This window comes from Heptranchias perlo, chromosome 4 (assembly GCF_035084215.1).
Source record: "Heptranchias perlo isolate sHepPer1 chromosome 4, sHepPer1.hap1, whole genome shotgun sequence".
Classification (NCBI taxonomy): domain Eukaryota; kingdom Metazoa; phylum Chordata; class Chondrichthyes; order Hexanchiformes; family Hexanchidae; genus Heptranchias; species Heptranchias perlo.
The window spans coordinates 47,300,058-47,324,955 of record NC_090328.1 but is presented as its reverse complement, the minus strand read 5'-3'; the positions used below and the strand labels follow the sequence as shown (position 1 = coordinate 47,324,955).

At 42.6% G+C, this 24,898-nt stretch overlaps 1 protein-coding gene across 3 annotated transcripts in view; it reads left to right on the top strand.

Moving 5' to 3' along the window:
• The window catches only part of LOC137320900 (endoplasmic reticulum aminopeptidase 1-like), a 96,908-nt gene that overhangs the window by 7,536 nt on the left and 64,474 nt on the right, over window positions 1–24,898 (top strand). For 2 of the 3 annotated variants that reach the window (XM_067982879.1, XM_067982877.1), the window contains exons 1-5: window positions 12,481–12,584; window positions 14,883–15,594; window positions 18,586–18,724; window positions 22,228–22,362; window positions 23,538–23,658. In XM_067982879.1, coding sequence (XP_067838980.1) covers window positions 15,068–15,594; window positions 18,586–18,724; window positions 22,228–22,362; window positions 23,538–23,658 — 922 coding nt within the window. In that variant the 5' untranslated portion in view covers window positions 12,481–12,584; window positions 14,883–15,067. Of the gene's footprint in view, window positions 1–9,002; window positions 9,065–12,480; window positions 12,585–14,882; window positions 15,595–18,585; window positions 18,725–22,227; window positions 22,363–23,537; window positions 23,659–24,898 lie in introns of those variants that run through there. The other variant, XM_067982878.1, reaches the window with a different exon arrangement.

The following is a 24,898-nucleotide window of genomic DNA, read 5'->3' as shown; positions in this document are numbered from 1 at the left end:
TCCCACTGTGTGTGTGTCTCTCTCTCTATCTCTGTCAGTCGCGCGCTTGTGCTCTGTGTGTGGCGCTCGCGCGCTTGTGCTCTGTGTGTGGTGCTTGTGCTCTGTGCGTGGCGCTCGCGTGCTCTGTGCGTGGCGCTCGCGTGCTCTGTGCGTGGCGCTCGCGTGCTCTGTGCGTGGCGCTCGCGTGCTCTGTGCGTGGCGCTCGCTGCGTGCGTGGCGCTCGCTGCGTGCGTGGCGCTCGCTGCGTGCGTGGCGCTCGCTGCGTGCGTGGCGCTCGCTGCGTGCGTGGCGCTCGCTGCGTGCGTGTGTGTGTGCGTGGCGCAAGCTCGGCGCCTGTCTCGCTCGCTCGTGACCTCTCACCAACTTGATTGCATTTCTTCCTTGCCCTTTCATTCTATAGGATCCCAGGGACAGGCCCAACACTCACAAGTAGCTCAGTATCAGCAGTGCTAAAGTAAAAGTCTGTCCCTGGAAAAAGCCCCTAAAGTTTGCCCATGACCTGAAGACTCCCACCCGGAACAGATTGCCGCTAACTTCTGCTGCTGGAACTGAGTGCCAGTGGTTCTCTTTCCTTTACCGGAGGCAAATAGTTTTTTTAAAAAAACAATATAAAAGACGCCTGCTTAATAAGATGACAATGAGCCAGCAGACAAATTAAATAACCCTCCTGATTGAGCTAGGTGCTGTACTGCTATCAGCATGCCCCATGGAGCATTAGTGTCCTTTCATTGGATCCATTTTGTCCCCATGTAATTGCACGGCTTGCTTGGCCCCAAGGTTAGCCCTGCCTACCTCCACCACTTATTTCAAAAGTTATGTTTCCCCTCTTAAATTTACATTTCTCCATGACCTGCATCATCCTCTCGCCAAAAGGGTAGGCAGTTGAGCTGGCCCCAGATGCTTCCTGCCACCGAGGTGCACAAGATCAGCCTGAGATGATTCACTGGAAGTGTGGTGGATTATGTTAGATTTAGATTTAAAATTGAGGAACTCTGAGGAAACTCCAAGTCAATATTTAAGTAGGTAGAACAATAGAAGATGGAATTAATAAAGATGTGAATAAAGAATGTACTGCTGATGGAAGGGAAAAATAGGCAACACAAGTACTCCGTGAATGGTGTTAAAATAGCAAAAGATAAAATTGAAAAAGACTTTGAAGTCTTACTAGACCTGACACTCAACATTTCCAGCCAATGCAGAGCAGCAATCAACAAAACCAATACAATGTTGAACCATACAGCCAAAACAGTAGAAAACAAGTCAGAGGAAGTCATGATCAAACTGTACAGTGCTCTATTCAGACTATACCTTGACTGCTGTGTCCATATATGGTCACTGAGACACAAGGGTAACATTCAAGTGTTGGAAGCACTGCAAAGAAAAACCGCAAGGCAAATCTCCAGCCTTAGAGGTCTGAGTTATGAGGAAAGATGAAAGAAATGTGTGCTCTTCAGTCTTGAAAGCAGGCATCTGAGAGGTGATGTAACATGGCATTGAAGATAGTAAATAGTGTGGACAAGGCAAATCTGGAAAATTATTTTAAATTAAATTGCAAGGGGCTACAGGTTGAAGCTGGTAAAAGGCAAGTTTGGTTGTCTATATAGACTTCTGCTCACTGAAAAAGACAAGTGGGAAATCTTGTAGCTTGATCATGTCCCTATTCATTTCACGTTCCAAAAGCCTGCAGTGTGATAATTACACAGTAATGTGCCAGGCACAACAAGGCCAAGCTGTTTGTTTTCAGCACCAGAATGCTTGCACTAACCAGCACAACTGCAGAAAATGTGAGATCCATGAGTTAACTTTGCAACACCATCGCACAAAAGCCTCTTCCAGAGAAAAATGATTACATGTTAATTACTCGAAAATGTAATAACAATGTGGCTGATAAACCATGTAAGGAATAGTAATCAAAAGGTATCAGATAAATCTTTAAGCCTTCTACCTCAATTCCACATCAGATAACTGGCTGGAGATTTACCACCCATGTCTAAGGGTTATTAGATGCTTAAAATCTTGGTTTGCCTCTGAACTGGGTATTATATTAGCCAGTCCAAAGTATATTAATAGTTACACAAACCATATTTACCACAGCAGGGACTAGAGTACACTACTGATTGAAGTAGTTAATCTCTTCTTGCTGAAGTTATCGAATATGGTGTCAAACATAAATCCGTGAACTAACACAATTTTATTAACACATCTAAGATAATATGATTAATAGCATAAGGTTAAATACTAAAGAGTACACCAAGTACTTGAGTAGATACTAACTGACAGTTTAAAAATATTGAAGATACAAACATAGTTTAAAGGTATCAGTAGCTCAGCCTCAACTTATAGGTTTATATAGGAGAATGACCGATGAGGTTACTTTACAGTTAGGTTCCTTATATAGCTGACCAGTTAATAGCTTTGAACAAGTATATCTCGAGTATATTTAATATCTATTTTGCTCGTAAGCTGCTGGCTTTGAACATTATCCCTTGATTTTATACAGTCTTAACCCTCTGCAAAATGACAGCTGTAAAAAAGATCTGAATCAGTGTTACTCCTAATTAAAGGCATCATTGGTACATATAATAATTTTACCAGTACAAATTAGGGCAGTTTCCCTCCCTATTAGTGGTTTGTCCCCACTCACCTGTATAGTATCAAAACTAATTTAGAATTGCTGATATCAGAGAAGCAAAATGATTGCTGCACACACCAGCTGCACAAGTACATTAGCACCAGCACAATAACATTCGTGTCTCTGTGTTGCAAGTTGAAAATTATTTCTAAACAGGCTAGTGAAAGCAATTCTAAATATCTGTGCACAAAATGGGTCATTTTAACTTAGTGAACAATGGATTGTCAGAGATAATTTGATCAAAATAGGAGTCAGGTAAAAGTGGAAAACATGCACTGAGTCTAGTTACACAATATTTACAGCAATGTTCTATATTTATTAGTCAAAGTTTTTGAATTTTTGCCATCTTGTTTTGAAGTATAGGGAACAAATTATTTATCACCCAACAAAACTTGAATCTGATGCTTTCATTAATCTCCTTAGGAAAGACACTTTAGGAAAGATCTGAAGGTCTTAGAGAGGGTGCAGAAGAGATTTATTAGAATGATTCCAGGGATTAGGGACTTCAGTTATGTGGATAGATTGGAGGAGCTGGGGTTGTTCTCCTTGGAACACAGAAGGTTGTGAGAGATTTGATAGAGGTGTTCAAAATCATACAGGGTCTATTCAGAGTAGATAGAGAGAAACTGTTCCCATTGGTGGAAGGGTCAAGAACCAGAGGGCATAGATTTAAGGTGATTGGCAAAAGAACCAAAGGTGACATGAGGAAAAACTTTTTTTACACAGTGAGTGGTTAGGATCTGGAATGCACTCTCTGAGGGGGTGGTGGAGACAATCGTGGCCTTCAAAAGGGAACTGGATAAGTACTTGAAAGGAAAAAAATTGCAGGGCTATGGGGATAGGGTGGGAGAGTGGGACTAGCTGGATTGCTGTTGCATAGAGCCGGTGCGTACTCGATGGGCCAAATGGCCTCCTTTCGAGCTGTAGCCTTTCTATGATTCTATGATTCCTTTCTCTTGGGATTTTGGAACCTCTTGAAGTATGAAGACCAGCATCCTTCTCATGCTCCTGCCATTCCTCATAATGTGCATCTAATTATTTTTTTATAATTACAGGCTGATTCTTCTAATCAATTCAATGCACTGAAACACATTACTGTGCTTAAAACAGTTCTTATCACAGACTGCATGTATTGTAACTAACCACACAGGGCCATTAGACAGCATCCATTTATTAAAATAATTTGATGCTCTTTGAACATATGGAGAAAATCTGAGCTTGGTGCAAGAGATTAGAGCAGGGCTGCCTTTCTGGAACTGATCCATCGTTATTCCAGGACTGATTGTCAGTGATGAATTTGTAGAAGCTGTTGTATATATCTCCAGAGTATAGACACTTGTAGAATGAAAGTTTTTGTTTTGACAAAAAGAAATTATAAATTCATTTCAACCAAATGGTAATTGGAATGGACATGTACCACTTTAAGACTGTCATATAAAAATGACAAATGTATTTATAGAAAGAATTTCATATCGTCAGATTAGAAGAAATTGTTGATGTTGAATTTAAGATGACAAACATCAAAAGATGCAAAACAGAGGAGAAATTGATGCTGGACATAAGAGGAGCAGGCTAAGGTGAGGTGGCCAAAGGCATATCTGAAAAGATAGGTTGTGAGGAGGCTTCTCAAGGTGGGCAGAGGCAGTAAGTCCGAATGTAGGACTGAAGGGTCTGCTATTGAGATGGAGAGATCCACAGGATGCCACAGTTGGAAGAGTGGAGAGCACATGCTGGCATGTACTGATGGGGGTCGATTTTAGGATGGCCGAGTGGGTGCGTTCATGGCGGGGAGGCTCCGAAAATTGGGGATTCCCGGGGCGGGTCCAGAGCCCAACTCCAACCCACCCACTTCTGGGTTTCCCAGTGACGCGCTTAGATGCGCACGCAGCCCCCGCATGTGGGACTCCCGCCGGCAATTAAAGCCAGCGGGATCCCACTTAAGGCAATTAATTTGATAGTTCAGGTCATTAGGAGACCTGATTTGGAGGATATTTTAGGAGGGGTGGGATTTTCAGGTCAACTGAGCGTGTTTCCCGTACTGGGGGAAACACTCCCAGTTGAAATGGACATGTTGCAGCCACCAGCCTGTGGCAGCTGCAAAGGTCCATTTGACAGGTGGGTGGGGGAGACCCTCACCCATTACAGGAGGCCACTCTGTCACTTTGGACAAAGTTTGGCCTGCACCACCCTCCTCCTAACACACAAAATCACCAACTTGCAACCTCAACCCTGGTGTGCAGACAAATTTACCTACCTTGCGGACCCCCTCAAACATACATCTGCCGGAGGGGGGCCGGCATAGCTGCAGTCATGACCTCCTCGGAGGATGAACAGCATCACTAGCCTCGGCGGCCACACCGTCCACCTCTGACACGTGGAGCTCCACAACGCAGTGCTGTGACACATCCACCTGCACAGCAGGAGGGAGGGCAACCATAGAGAGAGATGCGTCGCAGAAGGCACTCCCCTCGCCACGGGATCTACAGACCGAGGCTCAGCTTCCTGGACCTCTCTGAGGAGCAGTGCACACGGAGGCTCAGAGTCACTCCACATGTAGTCGTGGACATCTGCAGCCTCCTTCATGCCGAGATGCTCCCAGCTGGCCTGAGCACCATCTTCTTACCTGTCGCTGTCAAAGTCACCACTGCCCTCAACAACTTCTCCGGATCCTTCCAGTGTGCCACCGGGGACATTGCCGGCGTCTCTCAGTCGTCTGCACAAAAGGCCCTGCAAATACACCTGCACCCACTCTGCAATGACACAATGGGTGGCATCAGGTGTGTGTCTTCATGGCGATCCTCAGGAAAGGGCATTATTGCACAAGCCAGAAAAAATTTGCAAAGACGGGGCAGTAGTGGTGATAACAAATTTTTATGTTTTTTTGCAAAACAAACAAAAGTAAATCAAAAACAGACATTTTGTCTTACACCCTCATGCATCCCCTTTGTGCTCACAAAATCTTTGCCTTACGTTTATGGGAACCCCTACGTGGTGCTACCCCTGTGGCTTCAGCAGAGGTAATGGCAGGTTGCTCTTGTCCATGCCCTGACCGATGAGATGCTTTGCGCAGATGCCCTCTGGGTTTCGGTGCCCGTGAGGGCCCCTCCAAAGATTGCACCACCTGTGCAGGGGCAGACTCGGCCACCTGGAGAGGGGGCAGCATTGCGGGTACTGGTTGAGAGGGGGGCAACGGGTGAGATGTGGGAGCGCTTTGAGTGGCGTCCACACTTCCATGTCCCCTTTCACCATCATCCCTCTCCTGGCCCAGGCCCACATCACTCCTTCCACCCTGCTGGACGACAGTTTAAAGGACTTGTGTGAAGCCTTGGAAGGCCAGTTGTAAGGTATCTGTCAGCCTATTTAAGGCTGAATCCGAACGGCCGTTGTCAGGGCCTGAATGGACTCATTGTTGAGCCGTGCTTGAAGCCCGATGGAGGCTAGCCTTTCCTCCGTCACAGACATTCCCGCACCTACCCGCGACACTATCTCAGAGATGCCTTCACGTCCCTGTGACAGCGTCTCGGAGATACCCTCCTGTACCTGTGCCACCATTCCATTCATGCAGGAGTTGGACTCCTCCATACTCTGCGCGATTGTGGAGAGTGCACATGGCAGCTGTTCCAGCACCTCGGCAATGTGCTGCTGGCCCTCGATGACTCTCCTTTTCATGGCTGTCCCCCAGGGTTCAGCATCTGGGTCCAGCTGAGCAGAGCCTGGAGAGGAGTGCTCCCACCGACGCGGACTCTCCATGGCTGCCCCTGCCACCAGGGTTTGCTTGTGCTCACGTGCGTGGTGACTCACCATGTGCAAGCCCAACTAAATGAGGACGGGGACCCACCGAGGTGTGTGTATCTGTGCTGATGGATGGCTGGCTCAGATGTGACGATGGACCCTCAGAGGCCAGCAGGTCCTCTGAGGAATCGCCCTCTGCATTCACAGTGGTCGTAGATGGCCCTGCAAGAGAACGGAAAGCAATATTAAGCATGTGGACAGATGTTGAGGTGCTGCAGATGCCAAGTGATGTTAAGATCATTCGCTATCATGAGTGCTGAGTGTTAGATTTCTGTCACCTTCTGCTTGTGCACTTCCAGTCTCGGCGTCCGCCACAGACAGGCACTCCAGCGTCCGGCTTAATTCCAATGCCTGCTGCGCCGCGTCTCTTAAAACCACCTGGTGTGGCGGCCCCTCCGGCCCTTGCCCTCTCCTGGGAATTCTGGCATCTCTTCTCCCATCGAAGCAAAACACAGAGGCGTGATTGAGTGATGGTTGCGTGGTGACCCACTGCATGCATTGGTGTGGGTGGGGGTGAGCGTGAGGGAGATGCATGGGAGGGTGCGTGTGAGACATAGCCATGAGATTGTATGAGGATTGGGTTGCGTGGTAGTGGTCGAATGGGAACTGGGGCGGTGAGTAAGTGCAGGCAAGGTGAGGATGATGGTTGAGTGGATGTGAGGAGTGATGCGAGAGCGTTGTGGTGGCAGTGCAAAAGGAGTTGTGTAGTGATGGAGGTGATGTGGAAGACGGAGTGTGGGAGAATGCGTAAGTATACTCACTTTGCCTGACCTGGTTAGGTCATTAAAGCGCTTCCTGCACTGGACCCAGGTCCTGCACACTTCCTCGGCCACCTCCAGCCAGGCCTACTTGGTGGCGGAGGGAGGCCACCTCCTCCCATCTGATGGGAATAGAATTTCCCTCCTCCTCCTCACCCCATTGAGCAGCACCTGGAATGAGGAGTCAGAGAACCTTGGAGCAGCCTTGCCTCTGGCCTGCTCCATACTCCAAAATTGGTTATTTGCTGCAGGAGGAGCATTGGAGGACTGCCCCTTTAAATAGGGCTCCTCCTGCTGACAGCCTGTGATGCGGGTGCGCAGTGCGCCCGCTGTGCAGGTCTGGAACGGGAAACCCGGAAGCACACGCAAGTACCTTCAATTAGGCTGCGATTGTGTACGGAACACCCTTAATTCACTGGCCGCGTTACCCACGTGCCCAGTCGACCCCCCGCTGCCAACCCGCCTCCCTCCTAATATCGGGCTCATGATGCATGTGTGGGACAGTGTAGGATGCTAGGAAGGTTTAGATGAATTGGAGTTTATGTGGGCTGGAGGGCAGGGGTGGGGGTTGTACTGATCGGAGTGTTGAAGAAGCCAAATCTGGTGTGGATGAGGGTTTCAGCTGGGTTGTGGATGAAGTAAGGGTGGAGGCAGATGATGTTGCAGGGATAATAGGTGGTCTTGGTGATAAGATATGGGGTTTGAAGTTCAGTGTGGGGTTAAAAAAGACAATGAGGTTGTGCACTGCTCAGTTCAATGAGCAAGCAGCTGGATGACACCAAAAGCTCAAAATCAGTTTCTGGCACGAGCTGCATATTGCCTCGATGGTAAATTGGAAAGGTACATGACACTTCTGAGATATGCCATTGATTCTCGAACTCAAGAGTATATTACTGTGCTGTTTTTCATGGTTTGTTATTCTTAATGCAAACAGTGTCATTGCAAATTCAAATGGTAAGGACCTAACCAGAACTGTCATATTTCTGAGTACTGAGAGATTCTTTGAATTTGAGGTAATTTTGCGATTTGTTCTCCTAGGAACTGCACCATCAAAAATTATGGGTTCCACCCATTAAAATCAATGGGAATACCAGATTATGGAATTACTACTCAATCTCTCCTTGAAACAAATTATATAAATTTTATTTTTAATTTATATTATCAAAGCGTACTTAGAGTAAAGCTCCCCAAATCACTTTGTACTCTTGTGGAAATAATTCTCGTGGATAAAAATGATGAACTGTGAGCTAGCTATTATATCATTGCCCTTGAAGAGTTGTCTATTTTCATCCAGTGGACTGGAATGGGATATGGTTATTCGAATTGGCAATGATTGATTTCTAGTTCCAGCTTCCTCACTAAAGGAAAATGAGCTAATATTCAATTTCCATCTTAATTCACTTTATGTTCAGTTTCATGTTTTTTGTTGTTGTTGTTTTCATTTGGCTTAGACTCTGGGAGCTGTATTTTCCTTGTTTAATTACCTCTATGTAGACATTTGGCCTATTTTAAATGTATTTTTCCTTTCCCCAAAGAGTGCAGTGACTGGAAGTCATATGACTCATTTTGATCTATTTCTTAATTTAGTTTGATTTTATTTCCTCTCCTTAGGAAGAATTGTGGTTCTGCTCATGCTGTCCTAATTATACAGCTGAGACCTTAAATTTGCAGTGAGTGGAATTGTGGGGCAGATACACATTTATCTAATTTTCTAGGCTTTCTTATCTCCTGGGATTTTTCAGTTTTCAAACTCCTGAGAACTTGTAAAGCATTTTGTATTTTCTGGGACTAATGTCAATTACTTACATTTTATTTTTCAGGCTCACCATCATCTGGCACATCACCAAAAGAGACGAGGAAGTCAGGTTACAATGGTGTTGTGGTGAGCAGCTTTCACATTAGCTTTCAGTAGCAGTGACACTGTAAAGGGCCTCAATGTATGTTTTACTGGCTGTTAATGAATAAAGTTGGAACAGCAGAGGTTGGTAATGAACACTAAGCTGGTGCCTGCCCTCATTCTTCCATCAGGCAACCTTGGGGACCTCTATTCCGAGTTAGGGTTTCTTCCTAATAAGGGGGGTTAGTGCTCTAAAATATATGGGTGTGTCATTGATTTCATTGGGCTGCCTTCTGCAAGACAAGATCAAAATAAATTATTGTCTGATATGCAATCTTGAATGAGGCGCATTTTCCTTCAGTTAAACATTGGAAAGATTGATGCCATTGTTTTCTGTCCCTGCCACAAACTCTGTACCCTGGCCACTGTTTCAGGTTGAAATGAACTGTTAGCAACCTCTGCATCCTATTCAACCTGTGCTGAGTTTCTGACCTAGCTTGAATTTGGACACCACATTAGCCTGTTTTCAATCTACTGGTACCTCACCAGTAACTCCCATCACAATGATTTTCCATTCCTCACAAATCTACTCCCTACTCTCTCTCAACAGTAGGATAAATATCATCTATCTCTAGAGACTTATTTGTTTTGAGTCCTTTTAGCCTATCTCTGTAACCTCCTCTAGCCCAACAACCCTCCGAGATCTCTGTGCTGCTCCAATTCTCGCCTCTTGCGCATCCCCGATTTTATTTGCTCCATCATTGGCAGCCATGCCTTCAGCTGCATAGGCCCTAAGCACTAAACCACTCTGCTTCTCTACCTCTCTCCTCCTTTTAAAGCGCTCCTTAGCAAGCTTTTGGTCACCTATCCTAATCTCCTTAAGTGCCTCGGTGTCAAATTTTGTTTGGTAACACTCCTGTGAAGCACCTTGGGATCTTTTACTGTGTTAGGGGCACTATATAAATGCAAGCTGTTGTTGCATTCAGCTGGTTGGAAACCCCAGAAGCTTTATAACCTTGGGAGTTCAAGAGGCTAGCCATGAACACCTATTAGCTACTCAGAGATTTGCCTAAATGGGTCAAATATTGGTGGTATGGTGAACTGCCTTAAAAAGAAGGCATTGTGACAGATATCTGGGAGGAGAGCAATGGCTTGCATAATGTGATGTTGATAGTTACAAATGAGTTTAATGTTGAGTGAATCGAATCCTTTCCTATTTAGGAATTATCTTGTGTGAGGAAACACATACGGCCTTACAGGTGCAATCCGTAACCCCCTAGACATTTAGAAAGCCTGGTTCTCACTTTATAAGACTGTACAGCCTTCATTCCTATTTTTAATAAATCAATAAAGGTGACACTGGGTGCCCCAGTCTCACTAACAGAAAAAGATCTATAAATGCCCCCTCTTAAGGAGGCATCACGAATATGATTTAAACATAATGCCTAATTAACTAAAAGAAATCTATAACTCTAAATCATAATATTATTGCTTGTGTCAATCAGACACTCTATACCCCACGGTAGCCACTGGTCGCATGGAAGCTGATTGTCCATAGGGAGGGATATAAACTGTGCGGCTCGATTAAACAATGCATCTGTGTACAGCTGATGCACATATTTGCAATGTCCCTAGTGACAGTTTGAAACAATCCTGACACAAAAAGTCCAGCGGGTTGCAAATTTTACAGCCACTGGAAATGCTTTCAGTGGTGGAAAATTGACTGCAGGTCTGCTTTCAGCATGTGGCATAACTGCATCAAGGCTTCCCTGGTAAATCAAAGCCTCCAAAGACATTGCTCCTTGAACAAATGGAGGTGTGTGCATCTCTGTCTTCATATTCTCGTGTGAGGGTACTAGTGGACGGGTTCATTTGCTATATCCCTACTTACCTGACATTCCTCTGTTGGCCCTCTTCTTCTTACTCCAAAAAGCAGAGCTCTAGGGGAATCCTAGATTGTGGCACTACAGCAGCAAGAGCTATAAAAAAGACAGTACTACAGCAACAGCCACAACAGCTCTTCAAACCCCTCTGGCAATATGGCAAAAAAAAAACGAGAGAACGTTCAGCAATGGCATGACAATATAACAATCGCACTACTGGTCTCTTTAAACTGATCTCTGTATGGGATTCAGTGCCTAGCAACCCTGAATAGTCAGCTTATATGAAAGAATAAAGGAAACAAATGGGTAGAGATAATGCAAAGTCACCTGAATGTTTTCATTATGCACTCAACCATATGTATCCATGATGCTTCCTGAATCCATCAGCGGTCCCATCACAAACTTAGACTATGTACCTGCGCAAGGAATTTCCTTGGTGGATCTTCTGATTTTTCTGTTACAGTTGATCTCTGCTCAAAGCCACCCATTTTAAACTTGAAAATTGGGTGTAACCAATCACAAAATCTAGATTACTGTTGGTTTGCCTCAGTTTAAGATTAGTCCTTTAAATTATATATAGATATGCTACACTTTGTGGTAACTAGTGTTACTAATCAACAGAGCAACAGGTTGATTAAAACAAAACTGTCTTATGACTTCAGAACAATACTCAAATGAGCTGATTGCAGAGCCTGGAGTTTCGTCCACATTTGTGTCCACAGAAACGTGTAATTTGGGCGCAAACCAATTACATGGCTTAAAAGGTCGCAGAATTCTGGGCATGAGTTACCTGCGTAATCACAATATGCCAAGTCTTTTTGATCTTTTGCGTCTGTCCATCAAACCCTTCATCCAAACAAATCTCCGCCCACAAAACTAGCCACGCCCCTGACTCTTAAATACCAGTATCCTCCAATTGCGCTTGTTCGGAGATGTCTCATTATCTGACCAGGTTTTTAGGCACTGCATGAGAGTCATTTTTCTGGTCTTTTAATTGCAAATTTTTGAGCATTTCTAAAAAAAATATCGTCACTGAGATCTGCTCTGTATTCTCTTTCTTTTAATGCATTTTTATAGCGCAAGTATAAATCACATAAAAAATTACAAAGCTTCTGTGCTGTGCCTGATGTGCATGAATGGTGGTTAAATGAGTTGAAACTTTAATTTTAAGACTCAAAGGAGAAATATACCGGTGTGGGTTTGGTGTTTCCGTGAGACCCAATTGTTTACACCCCCATTTTAAATTCAGGCTTATTCTAATGAGATTGGCCGGATACTTGGGTGTAACTTGACATCGGAAAAATAAGGGCAACATTGGGCGCATTTTTGGGTCAAACTTGTGTTGCGCCCAAGGAGGAAATTTCAGGCCCTGATGATTTAACTTCCCTGAAACCCCTGAGGTGACCTTTACATTGTGGAGTAAATGCAACATTGTTATTGCATTAGGGACAACCTGATTTCAAAATGTTTTACACCATTTGTTCCTCTTGATTAAAAAAAATGTTACATAAATCACAAAGTGCTGTAAGGTCCCATGGTGCAAAGTTATCACGCAATCCATCAGTTTGTGATCATTTCAATTTCACTTTCACTTCTGATGGGTGCCCAGGATCAATAGGACACGGTTCAGTTTTACAATTGCAGTCTTCCAGCCGCCAGAAAATGCTGTAATATCGATAACGGTAAAGTTTAAAAAATATATTACATGGAGAGCAGCGCGTTAAAAGAAAAGATATTTTCGATCCGTGGACAGAAATAGACGGGGAGAGGAGAGGAGGGGAGGGGAAGGGAAGTACATCGCTGTTCAGTGTGTGGCCCGCTACAGGGGGACTTCCGCCGCCTTTAGTCTTTGCTGCGGATTCCCTGGAGCCGGAGATGCTGCTCAAGTCGTTTGGAAAACGCTCCGACTCGCAGCACCTCCGGCAGGAGCCTCCCCCACGGTGACCACCCAACTCTCCGGGAGCCGCCATCCGTCACTCATTCGGAGAGCCGCTCTCTCTCTCACGGTTTATCCGGAAATGGGACCGATTTTGACTCTGTCCTTCGTTAAAGACTGGCCCACATGTTCAAATGGGTTTGCCGCAGTCTACGCTACTCTCCAGCAGTCACAACACCTTCCCCTCGCTGCAAAATCTGAGATAAAAACCCAAAGTACTGTACTGGGAAACGTACTTCTCCACTCTTGTTGGGCACAGGGCAGTTTAACTCCTTTTCATGTGGCCAGGATGCACAGTTTAAAGCTACTCAGATTTGTTGTTAATAATAAATTATTAATTTAATAAATTATTAACAATAGGCTTGAACAAGTGAGGATATATACTTCAAGAAACTATATACCATTTTAAAAAGAACTCCAGTTCTGTATCTGTTGTTTTAAAAACAATGGGTATCCTAACTCACACCTCCCATTCACCCATCACCCTCTGCTTGCTGACCTGCATTTGTTCTCGGTCCACCAACGCCGCAAATTAAAAATTCTCATCCTTCCGTTCAAATCCCTCCAAGGCCTCATCCATCTATCTCTATAATGTTCTCCAGCCCTATAACTCACCTAGATCTCTGCACTCCGCCAATTCTGGCCTCTTGTGCATCCCTGATTTTCTTCACTCCACCATTAGCAGCCATATCTTCAGCTGTCTAGGCTCTAAGCTCTGGAATTCCCTACCTAAACATCTCCATGTCTCTCTCCTTTTAAGACGGTCCTTAAAACCTACCTCTCTCACCTGTCCTAATGTCTCCTGCTATGGCTAGGTATCAATTTTTGTCTGATGGAGCACCTTGGGATGTTTTACTACATTAAAGGCGCTATATCAATGCAAGTTGCTGCTATTGTGGTAAATTTTCACCTTTAGTGCTTCCTGAACATACCTTCATGCATCAGGAGTGCATATGCAGCATTTGGGTGCCATCTGATTTATGGGCCCATGATTTTCTGTCTGGGCTATAAGTAGTTTGAGATTCCCAATATGTGTTCTTGGCACGTGAAACTGCTCAGTCTCTGTTAATTTTTGTAAAAGGTGTGCGTGTTAGCTTTATTCAGCTGGTGACACTCTTGCCTCTGAGTCAGAAAGTCATGGATTCACACTGCCTTTCAGGTCCTTAGTGTGTCATCTGGGGTGCCACTCCAGTTCAATACTGAGGGAGTACTAGATTTTCATTGGAGAGCAGTTGCTGTTTTTAGGATGAAGCGTTAAATGTATTTACCTACCTGAACAATTGAGCTTGACTTTGCTCATCTGATGTCCGTACATATGCACTTTCATTGGGGGTTGGTGATCAGGAGTGGGAAGTTTGGCCAAGTTCTTTTTCACCTGATCTAGGGGATGCTGAAGTCAGTCATAGTGCCTCCACTGCTTTCCTGGCTGAGATCACTTAACTCAATATAGGTGAGGATTAAAACGTAGGATTGGTCTATATGACTCAGTATTAGACCAGATGGCACATATCCTCACAAAGCTGAAATTTAGATATAACCTCAAAAGTTTCATATTCAAAATCAATACTACACAATATTGTATACAATCTACTCTCTTAATTTGAAGTTGCTTAATTCAAATTATCTGTTAATTTAGATTGAAATCATGGATTTAATAAAAGTTTTAATAAAATGTGCTTTTATTAAAATTGTTCAATTCAAACAACTGGATAATTTGAATTTTTAAGCAAAATCAACTTTGAGTTAACAAGAGTAGACTAGACACAATAGTATATATATTGTCTTGTAATTTCTGAATAGACCACAACAATTGTGTTCAGATCAATATTAAGTATTTTTCCACAAATACAATATAGTAATAATTAAATGGGGTTGAGATACAGATCAGCCATGATCTACTTGAATGGTAGAACAGGCTCGAGTGGCTGAATAACCTACTCCTGTTCCTATGTTCTTATTGGCATGTTATCAACAATGTTTACCTGTAGATAAATATTAAGCACATATAATTCCAAATTTAACTACTTGTTTTTTTTTCATATAGGACATCGTTGTTTCCAGTATGCTTGATTTATTTACAAAAAGCAAGTGAATGACCGAATAGCAATCAAAGGAGGAACAATCTAGACAATTCGATTTAGAACTGAAATTGTTCTGAGCAAATCAGGGAAACTGCAAGCTTCCTTAAACCACAGAAGTGACGACAGCCCCACAACAACTGGCTTCCAGATGGCAACTGCCGGGCATTTAAAATTAATAGGATTCCTTGCAGCTATCATCACCCTTTCAATAGCAGATACCTTAAAAAATGACCAGAGTAGTAAGGAGGCACCAGATTTCCCATTCACATCTGATGGTCAGAAGTTTCCCTGGAACAAGATGAGATTGCCTGAAACCGTTGTCCCAGTGCATTATGACCTGCTCATACACCCAAATTTGACCACTCTGAATTTTTCTGGGTCTGTGAGGGTTGAAGTTTCTGTTGAATCGAATACCAGCTCTATCATCCTGCACAGCAAAAACCTGGAAATCGTCAAGGCAACCATGGCACTACTGAAAGAGGATGGAACGACTGGATCAGAAAGCAACTTGCATGTTTTGGAATACCCACCGTATGAGCAACTTGCACTTCAGGCTGGTGTACCCTTGTACTCTGGAAACAAGTACTTGATTAATATTGACTACATTGCCAATCTGTCCGAAAGCTTCCATGGCTTTTACAAGAGCAGTTATAAAACACAAGATGGTGAATTAAGGTAAAATACATCTATTCCAGTGGCAGAGAAAGAAGAAAAATACATGTTGGGAGTTTGAAATAAAAGAGAAAGTGCTGGAAATACACAGCAGGTCCTGCAGCATCTGAAAAAAGAAAAGACAGGTTAACTTTTCAACCTTAGAACCAAATCGCCTTCCGTTTCAGGGGCTGACAAACTTGCTGCGTATTTCCAGCAATCTGTTTTTATTTCTTACTTTAGTACCCCCACCTGTGTATTTGTTGATTTGATAATTTGTATACTGATTAATGGATTTAGGTTGTTTTACAGAATTACATAGGTTTGTTTCCATGTTGTAATTTCTTTCAGCTTAACCAGTCCATTTTGGTGTCCAGGCACTCCAAGATTGTTCTTGCAAAAGGTGCATAGAACCTTGCAGAAGAATTGTATTGGCAAAGGAATTAATAGGATTCCTTGCAGCTATCATCACCCTTTCAATAGCAGATACCTTAAAAAATGACCAGAGTAGTGAGGAGGCACCAGATTTCCCATTCACATCTGATGGTCAGAAGTTTCCCTGGAACAAGATGAGATTGCCTGAAACCGTTGTCCCAGTGCATTATGACCTGCTCATACACCCAAATTTGACCACTCTGAATTTTTCTGGGTCTGTGAGGATTGAAGTTTCTGTTGAAATGGAAGTAGCTGCACAAATAAGCTACTTGGATATTGCCTAAATAAATTTCCCTTTTTGTTTAAGTTTAAAAATCTTTACCTATAAGCCTTCCAAATGGTGCCCTTGGGACCTGATGGTAGTTTCAGATTTTGGGGGTGAATTTCCGTGGGGGTTCACCTGATCGTCTGCCATAAATTCAGCGGCAGAGCTGTGGAAACCCTGCAAAAACAACGTAAACAGCATTTATCCTGTTTTTTGCAGGGTTTCTATGGCTCTTGTGTTGACGTTACAGTGGACAGTTGGGCATTCCCCCCTTATATTCTTAATTGGGATAAAGTTCCCTTAAACAGCCAATCCTACTGCCTAATATTCAATAAACAAAATTATATCCCTCTCCCCAATATGCAACATGCGTGATGCATAGCGTCAAGTCTGGTTACCAGCTATAAGAGAGCCTGAGTGAAACATAACTCTCCATAATTGTAGTCCTGAACTACTTAAGAGTGAAGAGAATTGAAAATGTAGTTGCATTGGAGAATTCTCTAGTGAATGAAATTCCATTGTCGCTAAGACTGTCATTACTTTTAGCCTGTTATACCTTTTACACTCTTTTTCAACCAATCCCATCCTCTATAGTTTCTTTCCCATTTTCACTTGTGCTTATTACATTCATCTTATCACTGAAGCCTGCCACTTGCTTTCATGAGCCCCTTCTGTCCCAGTTCCTGATCATCCAATTTTCAATTTTCAGTTCCGTGCTTGCTGTCGTTGTCAACCTGTCTCTATTCTCTGGCACCGTCCCTACCTCCTTCAAGGCTCCCCCCAACCCTAAACACCCACAGTCAATCTCTCCATACTCTCCAACTATCACCCTATCTCCAACATTTCTTCCCAAAGCCCTGGAGCATGTTTTTTCCTCACAACTATGTTTGCTACCTGTCCTACCACTCCCTGTTTGAGATCATCCAATCTCGCTTCCATCTGACTTACACCTCTGAGGCTGCAGTGGTCAAAGTCACAAACAAATATCTTGCAACAAAGACCATTACTTTGTGTCTCCTTATTCTTCTCAACTTTTCCTGCTGCCTTTTACACTGTTGACCACTCCATCCTCCTGAAATCCCTCTGCTGCGCAGCTCACCTCTGTGGTCCCGCTCTCTTCCACTCATACATACTACAATTAAAATATTTCCAGCAGTTTTTTTTTACCTTTCCTGGTCACCTCTTGTGTATCCCAGGGCTCCATTCTTGTTCCCTTCCTCTTCATCATTCACATGCTGCCTCCCCAATATCAAACATAAGCATGGGGTGGATCAGTTTCCACGTGTACAGTTTTACATGGTGACACGCAGTTTTATCTCTCAGCCGCCTTCATTGATCCCAAGGCTGCTGTTGTACTCTCCAACTGCTGTCCAACATTAAGACCCAGTCCAGTTTAATGTTGGAACACCAAACCACCGTCCATAGTTCCTGCTAGTTCTTACACGCATAGGTCTTGACCCCGTCAACCTCCCTAACAGCCACCTCATGTTAAGTCTGGATGTGTTCTGCTCAACACCATGCCTCTTTCCCCACATCAGTTCCATTGCTAAGACTGATTTTCTCCCGCTCATATTGTCCCTACCATTCCCCCACTATTGCTAAAAATGTAATCCATGCCTTTTATCATCGCAGGGCTTGACTTCTCTAATGTACACGTAGTTGCCTTCTCCGACTCCATTCTCCAGCAAGTGCAACTCAATCAGAATGCTTTGGCTTATGTTTTTACCTGCAGAATCCTGCCATCAACCATTACTGATTCAAAGGGTATTACATGATGCTTTTCTGATTAGCAATAGTACTCCGTTTAACTCATGTAAGCCTAAATCTCCATTTTAGTCCAACACCCATACTTGCTTGAAGGCAATTGACCACCTTCACCCACAAGAAAAGAATTCAAAGGCATGATATTTATTTTCATCTAAGTGTGAGCAATATTAGTGGACCAGCGCTTGACAAATTTATGATATATGCAATTTTAACATGGGTATTAACTAGCTCGTCTTAAATTGTTTAATGGCTCCACTAAAATAGCAGACAAAGGAATGTCACCTGAACATGTTAAATATTTGGTGCTAATATCTCAAATAGTAATTTCTAGCCTTCTGTTGAAATGTATATAATCCATGATTGTTGGTAATAGTCTGACTGTGGTTTATCCCTGTTGTGGTGGATGTGACAGCAAACTTGAGGCTTACCTGTCTCATGGTATGATTAATTCAGTCTTTTTCTTCTGTGCAGTCATGTGCCATTTTTTCTGTGATACGGACATGTCCTATAGAGGGTTAACTGGTTTTGTTTTCTTCTGTTTTATGCAGAGTGTTGGCATCCACCCAGTTTGAGCCCACTGCAGCACGCATGGCATTTCCATGCTTCGATGAACCTGCTTTCAAAGCCAAATTTTCAATCAAAATACAAAGAGAATCCAAACACCTTGCTGTGTCCAACATGCCCATTGTATGTAACATTTAACTTCCTTATTCACAGAACTTGTTTACTTTCTGGTTATAAATGTTTGGAACAGTTGCATCTTTTAAAAGTTAATCCATTTAGGTTTGAACACATCATATGAGAGGAATTATCAATTAAAATTGTTTAATGGTGAAATATAGGAGTCAGCAGAGGTTCAGCATGTACCAGTGCAGGAAATATTGTAAGGAGTGACTCAACTGTTCAATTCCGCACAGAAGCATAGGTGCACCAACAATTCTCACTTTACTGGACACGTTAGAAAAGCAGCAGAAGGGAGTGTGTGACCTGGAGGACTATCAGGATCCATTACTATCCCAGGAAATGCGAGTACCACAAGTTATAAAGCTATCTTGGCCTCACCGAGAACCACTATCTGAGGAGCTATGCTTCACCAAGGAAGCCATTGTTGAATTGTGCCATCTCTTGCTCCTTGGCTGCAGGTCTGGTTACATCATCAGCACAGCACTGCCAGTAGTGGTAGAAGTAGTGACAACAGTCCATTTTTTTTTTGCGAGTGTCCTAGGCAATTGTAGGAGACTGGGCAAGGATAAGCCAGTTTGCATTTCACTATTGCTATACCTAGATCACAGATGCTGTGTTTGGCATGCTGACATTAAATTCAGTCCTGGTTGCAACAGGAGCTGGAGAGGCACACAGAGTTTCATGAAAGAGCTAGCATTATAAGGGGACAAGGTGCATTGACAGCAATCATGCAGCCATTCATCTCATAGCACTGATCAATTGAAAAGGATATCATTGTATTAACATCCAAATGGTTTATGTCTATCACCAAAGAATTTTACATACCCATGTATGTCTATGCACAACTTCCAGAGAACATCCATGAGCCCCATACTTTAAAGGAATAATGGGTTCCCCACTGGTTGGACCACACCTGGAGTACTGTGTTCAGTTCTGGGCACAGCACCTTAGAAAGGATATATTGGCCTTGGAGGGAGTGCAGTGTAGATTTACTAGAATGATACATGGACTCCAAGGGTTAAATTATGAGGAGAGATTACACAAACCAGGGTTTGTGTAAATTCCCTGGAATTTAGAAGATTAAGGGGTGATTTGATTGAAGTTTTCAAGATATTAAGGGGAACTGATAGGGTAGATAGAGAGAAACTATTTCTGCTGCTTAGGGAATCTAGGACTAGAGGACATAGCCTAAAAATTAGAGCCAGGGCTTTCAGGAGTGAAGTTAGGAAACACTTCTACACACAAAGGGTGATAGAAGTTTGGAACTCTCTTCTGCGAGCGACAGTTAATTTTAAATCTGAGATTGATAGATTTTTGTTAACCAAAGGTATTAAGGGATATGGAGCTAAGGCAGGTATATGGAGTTAGGTCAAAGGTCCACCATGATATCATTGAATGGCGGAACAGGCTCAAAGGGCTAATGGTCCTATTCCTGTTTCTGTGATCATCCTTTATTGCAAGGGGGTTGGAGTATAAGAGTAAAGAGGTTTTGCTGCAATGATATAGGGTTCTGGTGAGACCACACCTGGAGTACTGTGTACAGTTTTGGTCTCCTTACCTAAGGAAGGATGTACTTGCTGTAGAAGGGGTGCAATGAAGGTTCACTAGATTGATTCCTGGGATAAGAGGGTTGTCATTTGAGAAGAGATTGAGTAGAATGGGGTTATACTAACGAGTTTAGAAGAATGAGAGGTGATCTCATTGAAACGTATAAAATTCTTAGCAGGCTTGACAGGGTCGATGCTGAGAGGCTGTTTCCCCTGGCTGGAGAGTCTAGAAATAGAGGGCATAGTCTCAAGATAAGGCGTCGTCTATTTAGGACTGAGATGAGGAAAAATGAGGGTTGTGAATCTTTGGAATTCTCTACCCCAGAGGGCTGTGGATGCTCAGTCGTTGAGTATATTCACGACTGAGATCGATAGATTTTTGGACACTAAGGGAATCAAGGGATAAGGGTATAGGGCAGGAAAGTGGAGCTAAGGTCGAAGATCAGCCATGATCTTATTGAATGGGGGAGCAGGCTCAAGGGGCCGTATGGCCTACTCCTGCTCCAATTTCTTATGTTCTTATGATGCAGGCAGAGTACATGGTATACATCACATTTGGTGCTTCACCACTACTGAAAAACAGTTCTATCAATATAGTATACAATTTTAATTGTACAAAGCAGGAGCTTGTTCCTCTCCTCCACCTGTGTACTGTCTCCCAGCGGATGACCTCCATTTCAACTCTTTGATGGGGGTGAAGAGTTTGACCTTCTGAGAGTTTCCTCCATCTACAATCAATGCCTTTAGTTATGATGCCTTTTTTGCGTAAAGAAAAATCTGCATTTGCTGTGTAGATATTTCATACTGTGTATTTTAGGCTGCATAGCTTGCCTGGTTGTAATTAGCATAGTAAGCTCTGTACAATCATGCTTATTACTTCCCTTTGTGTTGTAATTGAATGCTAGGACAATTGGAGCTTTCAAGACTGAGTTGATAGATTTTTATTAGATAAGGGCATCAAGTAATATGGAGCAAATTCTGCTTGATTCTTTGGTTACTAGTGGGTTGGTCCTCTGCACTGTACATCTACAAATTCTGATTTCTGTGATGTCCTTTTATTTCTTTCAGAAATTGTGCACGCCACACGGTACTATTTATATTGGTTAAGCGTTGTTGCAGGTGGCTTTGGATTAGCTAATCAGCATTTACTTTTCCTTAACATATCTGAGCTTGGAGTATGGTGTTGCATTTTGCTAAACCATGGGCGCTGGGGAAAGAGGAGATCAGGCCTATAGAGAGCTTTGAGAGGGGATTAGGAGACATAGTAAGTAAAGTGAAAAGATAATGAGGAGGTGTTGGCAAGGATACAAGAAGATCGTGGTTTGATTGATGTTATCAGAAAAAGGCAAAATAATTGGATTGGGCATGTGTTAAGTGGGGATGGGATGTTGAAAGAGGCATTAGATGAATGGGTGGGAAGAAAAGAAGGATCTAGACCACCAGAAGAAGGGAGATCATATGAAAGAGAAGCAGCCCAAGACATTGTGGTTTGAAGAAGGGAGAATTGAGACAGAACCAACCTTAGGCCGACCACTGATGATGAATGCCAGAACTACACCATTCCCCCTCCCCCCACAAGAAATCTCAGAATTTTGGGCCCAATAACTTTATTTAAAAAGTTAATTTACAATTGGAATATGGGAGAAATCATTTTGCTACTTTTTGGTGAAATAAGTTTGTCTTGCTAAAAGCCATAACATTCTATGAATAATCTTTTAATGACTAATTATTATGCTGATAGCTGATTCTTCCAGAACAAGCTTTAACAATCGCAAACAATGTAAAAACTGTCTCAAGGCCCTAACTGCCCACGTCCTAGTCCTGAAATGTATTGCAGCTGCCTGCGAGTCCGAGAGCACAAAACAGAGTGAAAGTTATAGGAAGAGAGAGAGATGCCATTTTTTTTCTTCATCCATGAGTATTGCTGTGGGAAATCAACATTTCTTATATTTTTTTTAGATAAACTCTGTTAAACTAGCTGATGGACTCATTGAAGACCAGTTTGATGTGAGTGTTAAGATGAGTACATACCTAGTGGCCTTCATCGTGGCAGACTTTAAATCGGTCAGTAAAGAGACCAAGCATGGAGTTAAGGTGAGCCAACACTTTCTTCAAAGCAGTGCATCACTTTCTAGTCATTATGCCTGGTATTAGCTTTGTATCATTAGTGCATAGGGACAACACGTGTCATATCAATTGAGAAATGCTTTAATGTTGGCTGGGTCAATAAACAGTAACCGTGTGTGTCATTTCAGTTGCCTTTTACATTTAATTATGCCGTAGTTTATGACCTAACAGTGTTGTAACTTAACAACTCAACGTTAAATTTCCATAAAATTGAGGAAATTTGTTCCTTTTGCAAATCATTTAGAAATTCCTTCTTCTATAAATCTAAATCAGTGATTTTAGAATTTGCATATATATGAGATCATAGATTTTATTTTAGATTTTATTTTTATTTCTTTTCTCTTTCTGCCATGCTTCGGGATTGACACCTTTTGTTGAGATAGCAGGCAAAAGAATTTCATACAAGCACATTTATGTTCCTTTAGTAGCAGACTTGTCTGCATGTATCAAGTACATCCTTCTCCAGTTAGAAGTATGAAATAGCCTGGCTAGCATGTTTAATAGGGAGTGTAATTAATGGCAGTCCAAGACTCGAAGGTGTGATTCAGATGGGACACATTGGGTTTACCAGTTTGTTTCTAACCTCACCAAGATGGAACATCTTATTTGCATTTGTCAGTCTTTCTAGTGGCCTATTAAACTATGATAAATGAGTTTGTTTGATTGGTAGCCTTACAATTTGAACTTGTAGTTCTGGTTGGGAGTCATGTGCTGTATTGCTCAAACAACCTTGAGACTGGAGTCCTTTACTGAACTTCAATATTTTATACTTAAAATAAGACATTTTTGAACAAAAGCACCAAAATATGTTGAATTATTTGAACTGCTAACTTTAAACGGTTAAACCTATATTGGCATTATTTGCACAGCTACGTAAACTAGTTGTTTGATAGCTGTACCCTGAAGACCTGTGAAAGAAAATTTTGGCTGACTTCCGGCTTTTGTTGAAATCATTGACAGTACAATGAGAAAGTGATTGATTTCCTCCCTGTTTGCGAAAGCTCTGTGGGACATTTTGCTACATTGAAAGTGCTATATAAATGCAAGTTATTGGTGGTGTTAACAATGATACAATACTATCTCTAGAACTGTCCAGCCATGTTTCAGGAAACACTGAATTGAGTTATTTTTCTCTCTGATAGATCTCAGTCTATTCCGTCCCAGACAAGATCAACCAGACTTCTTTTGCACTAGATGCAGCAGTGAGACTCCTAGACTTTTATGAAGACTATTTTAATATTCCATACCCACTGCCAAAACAAGGTAAAGAACCAACATACCAACTGTTTAGTACATTTAATTATGTTTTTAAAAATTATTTTCCTGTTTGCAATTAATTTCCTCTGTGCTATTTTTAGGCACTGGCTTATGTTTCACGTAAAATTCCTTTTTAAGCTATAGTGCAGTTGTTAAACTGTTTATTTTAATGGGTTAGTTATTGCATTAAAGGGCTACGGACAGGAATTTAGTGCCAAGACATTAGCCAGTGCACTAAAAATAATCCACAAAGCAAATTAAACCTCTGTAAAGCTCTTGTAATTTTTCCTACCACTGTATGCCTCCCCCCCCCCTTCATTTGGGTGGGTAAGATGATCTGCATCTCTCCGATTGTTGCCAATTCTGCTGCATGGTTAGTGTATGCTTCTGTTTAGGACTATTTGTACCCTGTCCATCTAGCTGCAGTGTTTGCTGTTATGCCTCATTTAGCAGCTTGCTAGGAACAGCAGAACTTTGTTGATAGCAGACAGTTTTGAATCTCATTTGAAGCGTAGTTGTGGATATGACCTCATGAGCTCTGGTTGCTAGTCTATTGGAATACTACTGGAGTTAATGGCCTCAAAGAGATCAGGTAATTGCAAAGATGGCAATTATAAAGATGTAAATTGTTTTGATTTTAGTAATCAGAGTTCTAGTAGTGTGCAGTCCTATAAAGTACAAGCAGACACCTCACACTATCAGCCTATATGTAAATGGTTTCCAGTAAAAAAAATTCTTGTCATTACTTGCAGTTGATTCAACATAGAAGCAAAGCTATACCCAGTTGTTTCTGGCTGGTTATTTTTACTTTAATCGGGTGGAACATGGCTCGGGTTGCTTTGGTCCTTGTGAACTGAGTCAGTCTTTTGTAAGGAGTCTTACAACACCAGGTTATAGTCCAACAGCTTTATTTGAAATCACAAGCTTGTGGAGGCTTCCTCCTTCGTCAGGTGTCTGAGATAAGAACATAAATAGGAGCAGGAGTAGGCCATATGGCCCCTTAAGCCTGCTCCGCCATTCAATCAGATCATGGCTGATCTCCGACCTTGACTCCACTTTCCTGTCCGTTCCCATATCCCTTGATTCCCTTAGAGTCCAAAAATCTATCTATCTCAGCCTTGAAAATACTCAACGACACAGCATCCACAGCCATCTAGGAAAGAGAATTCCAAAGATTCACAACCCTCTGAGTGAAGAAATTCCTCCTCCTCTCAGTCTTAAATGGCCAACCCCTTATCCTGCGACT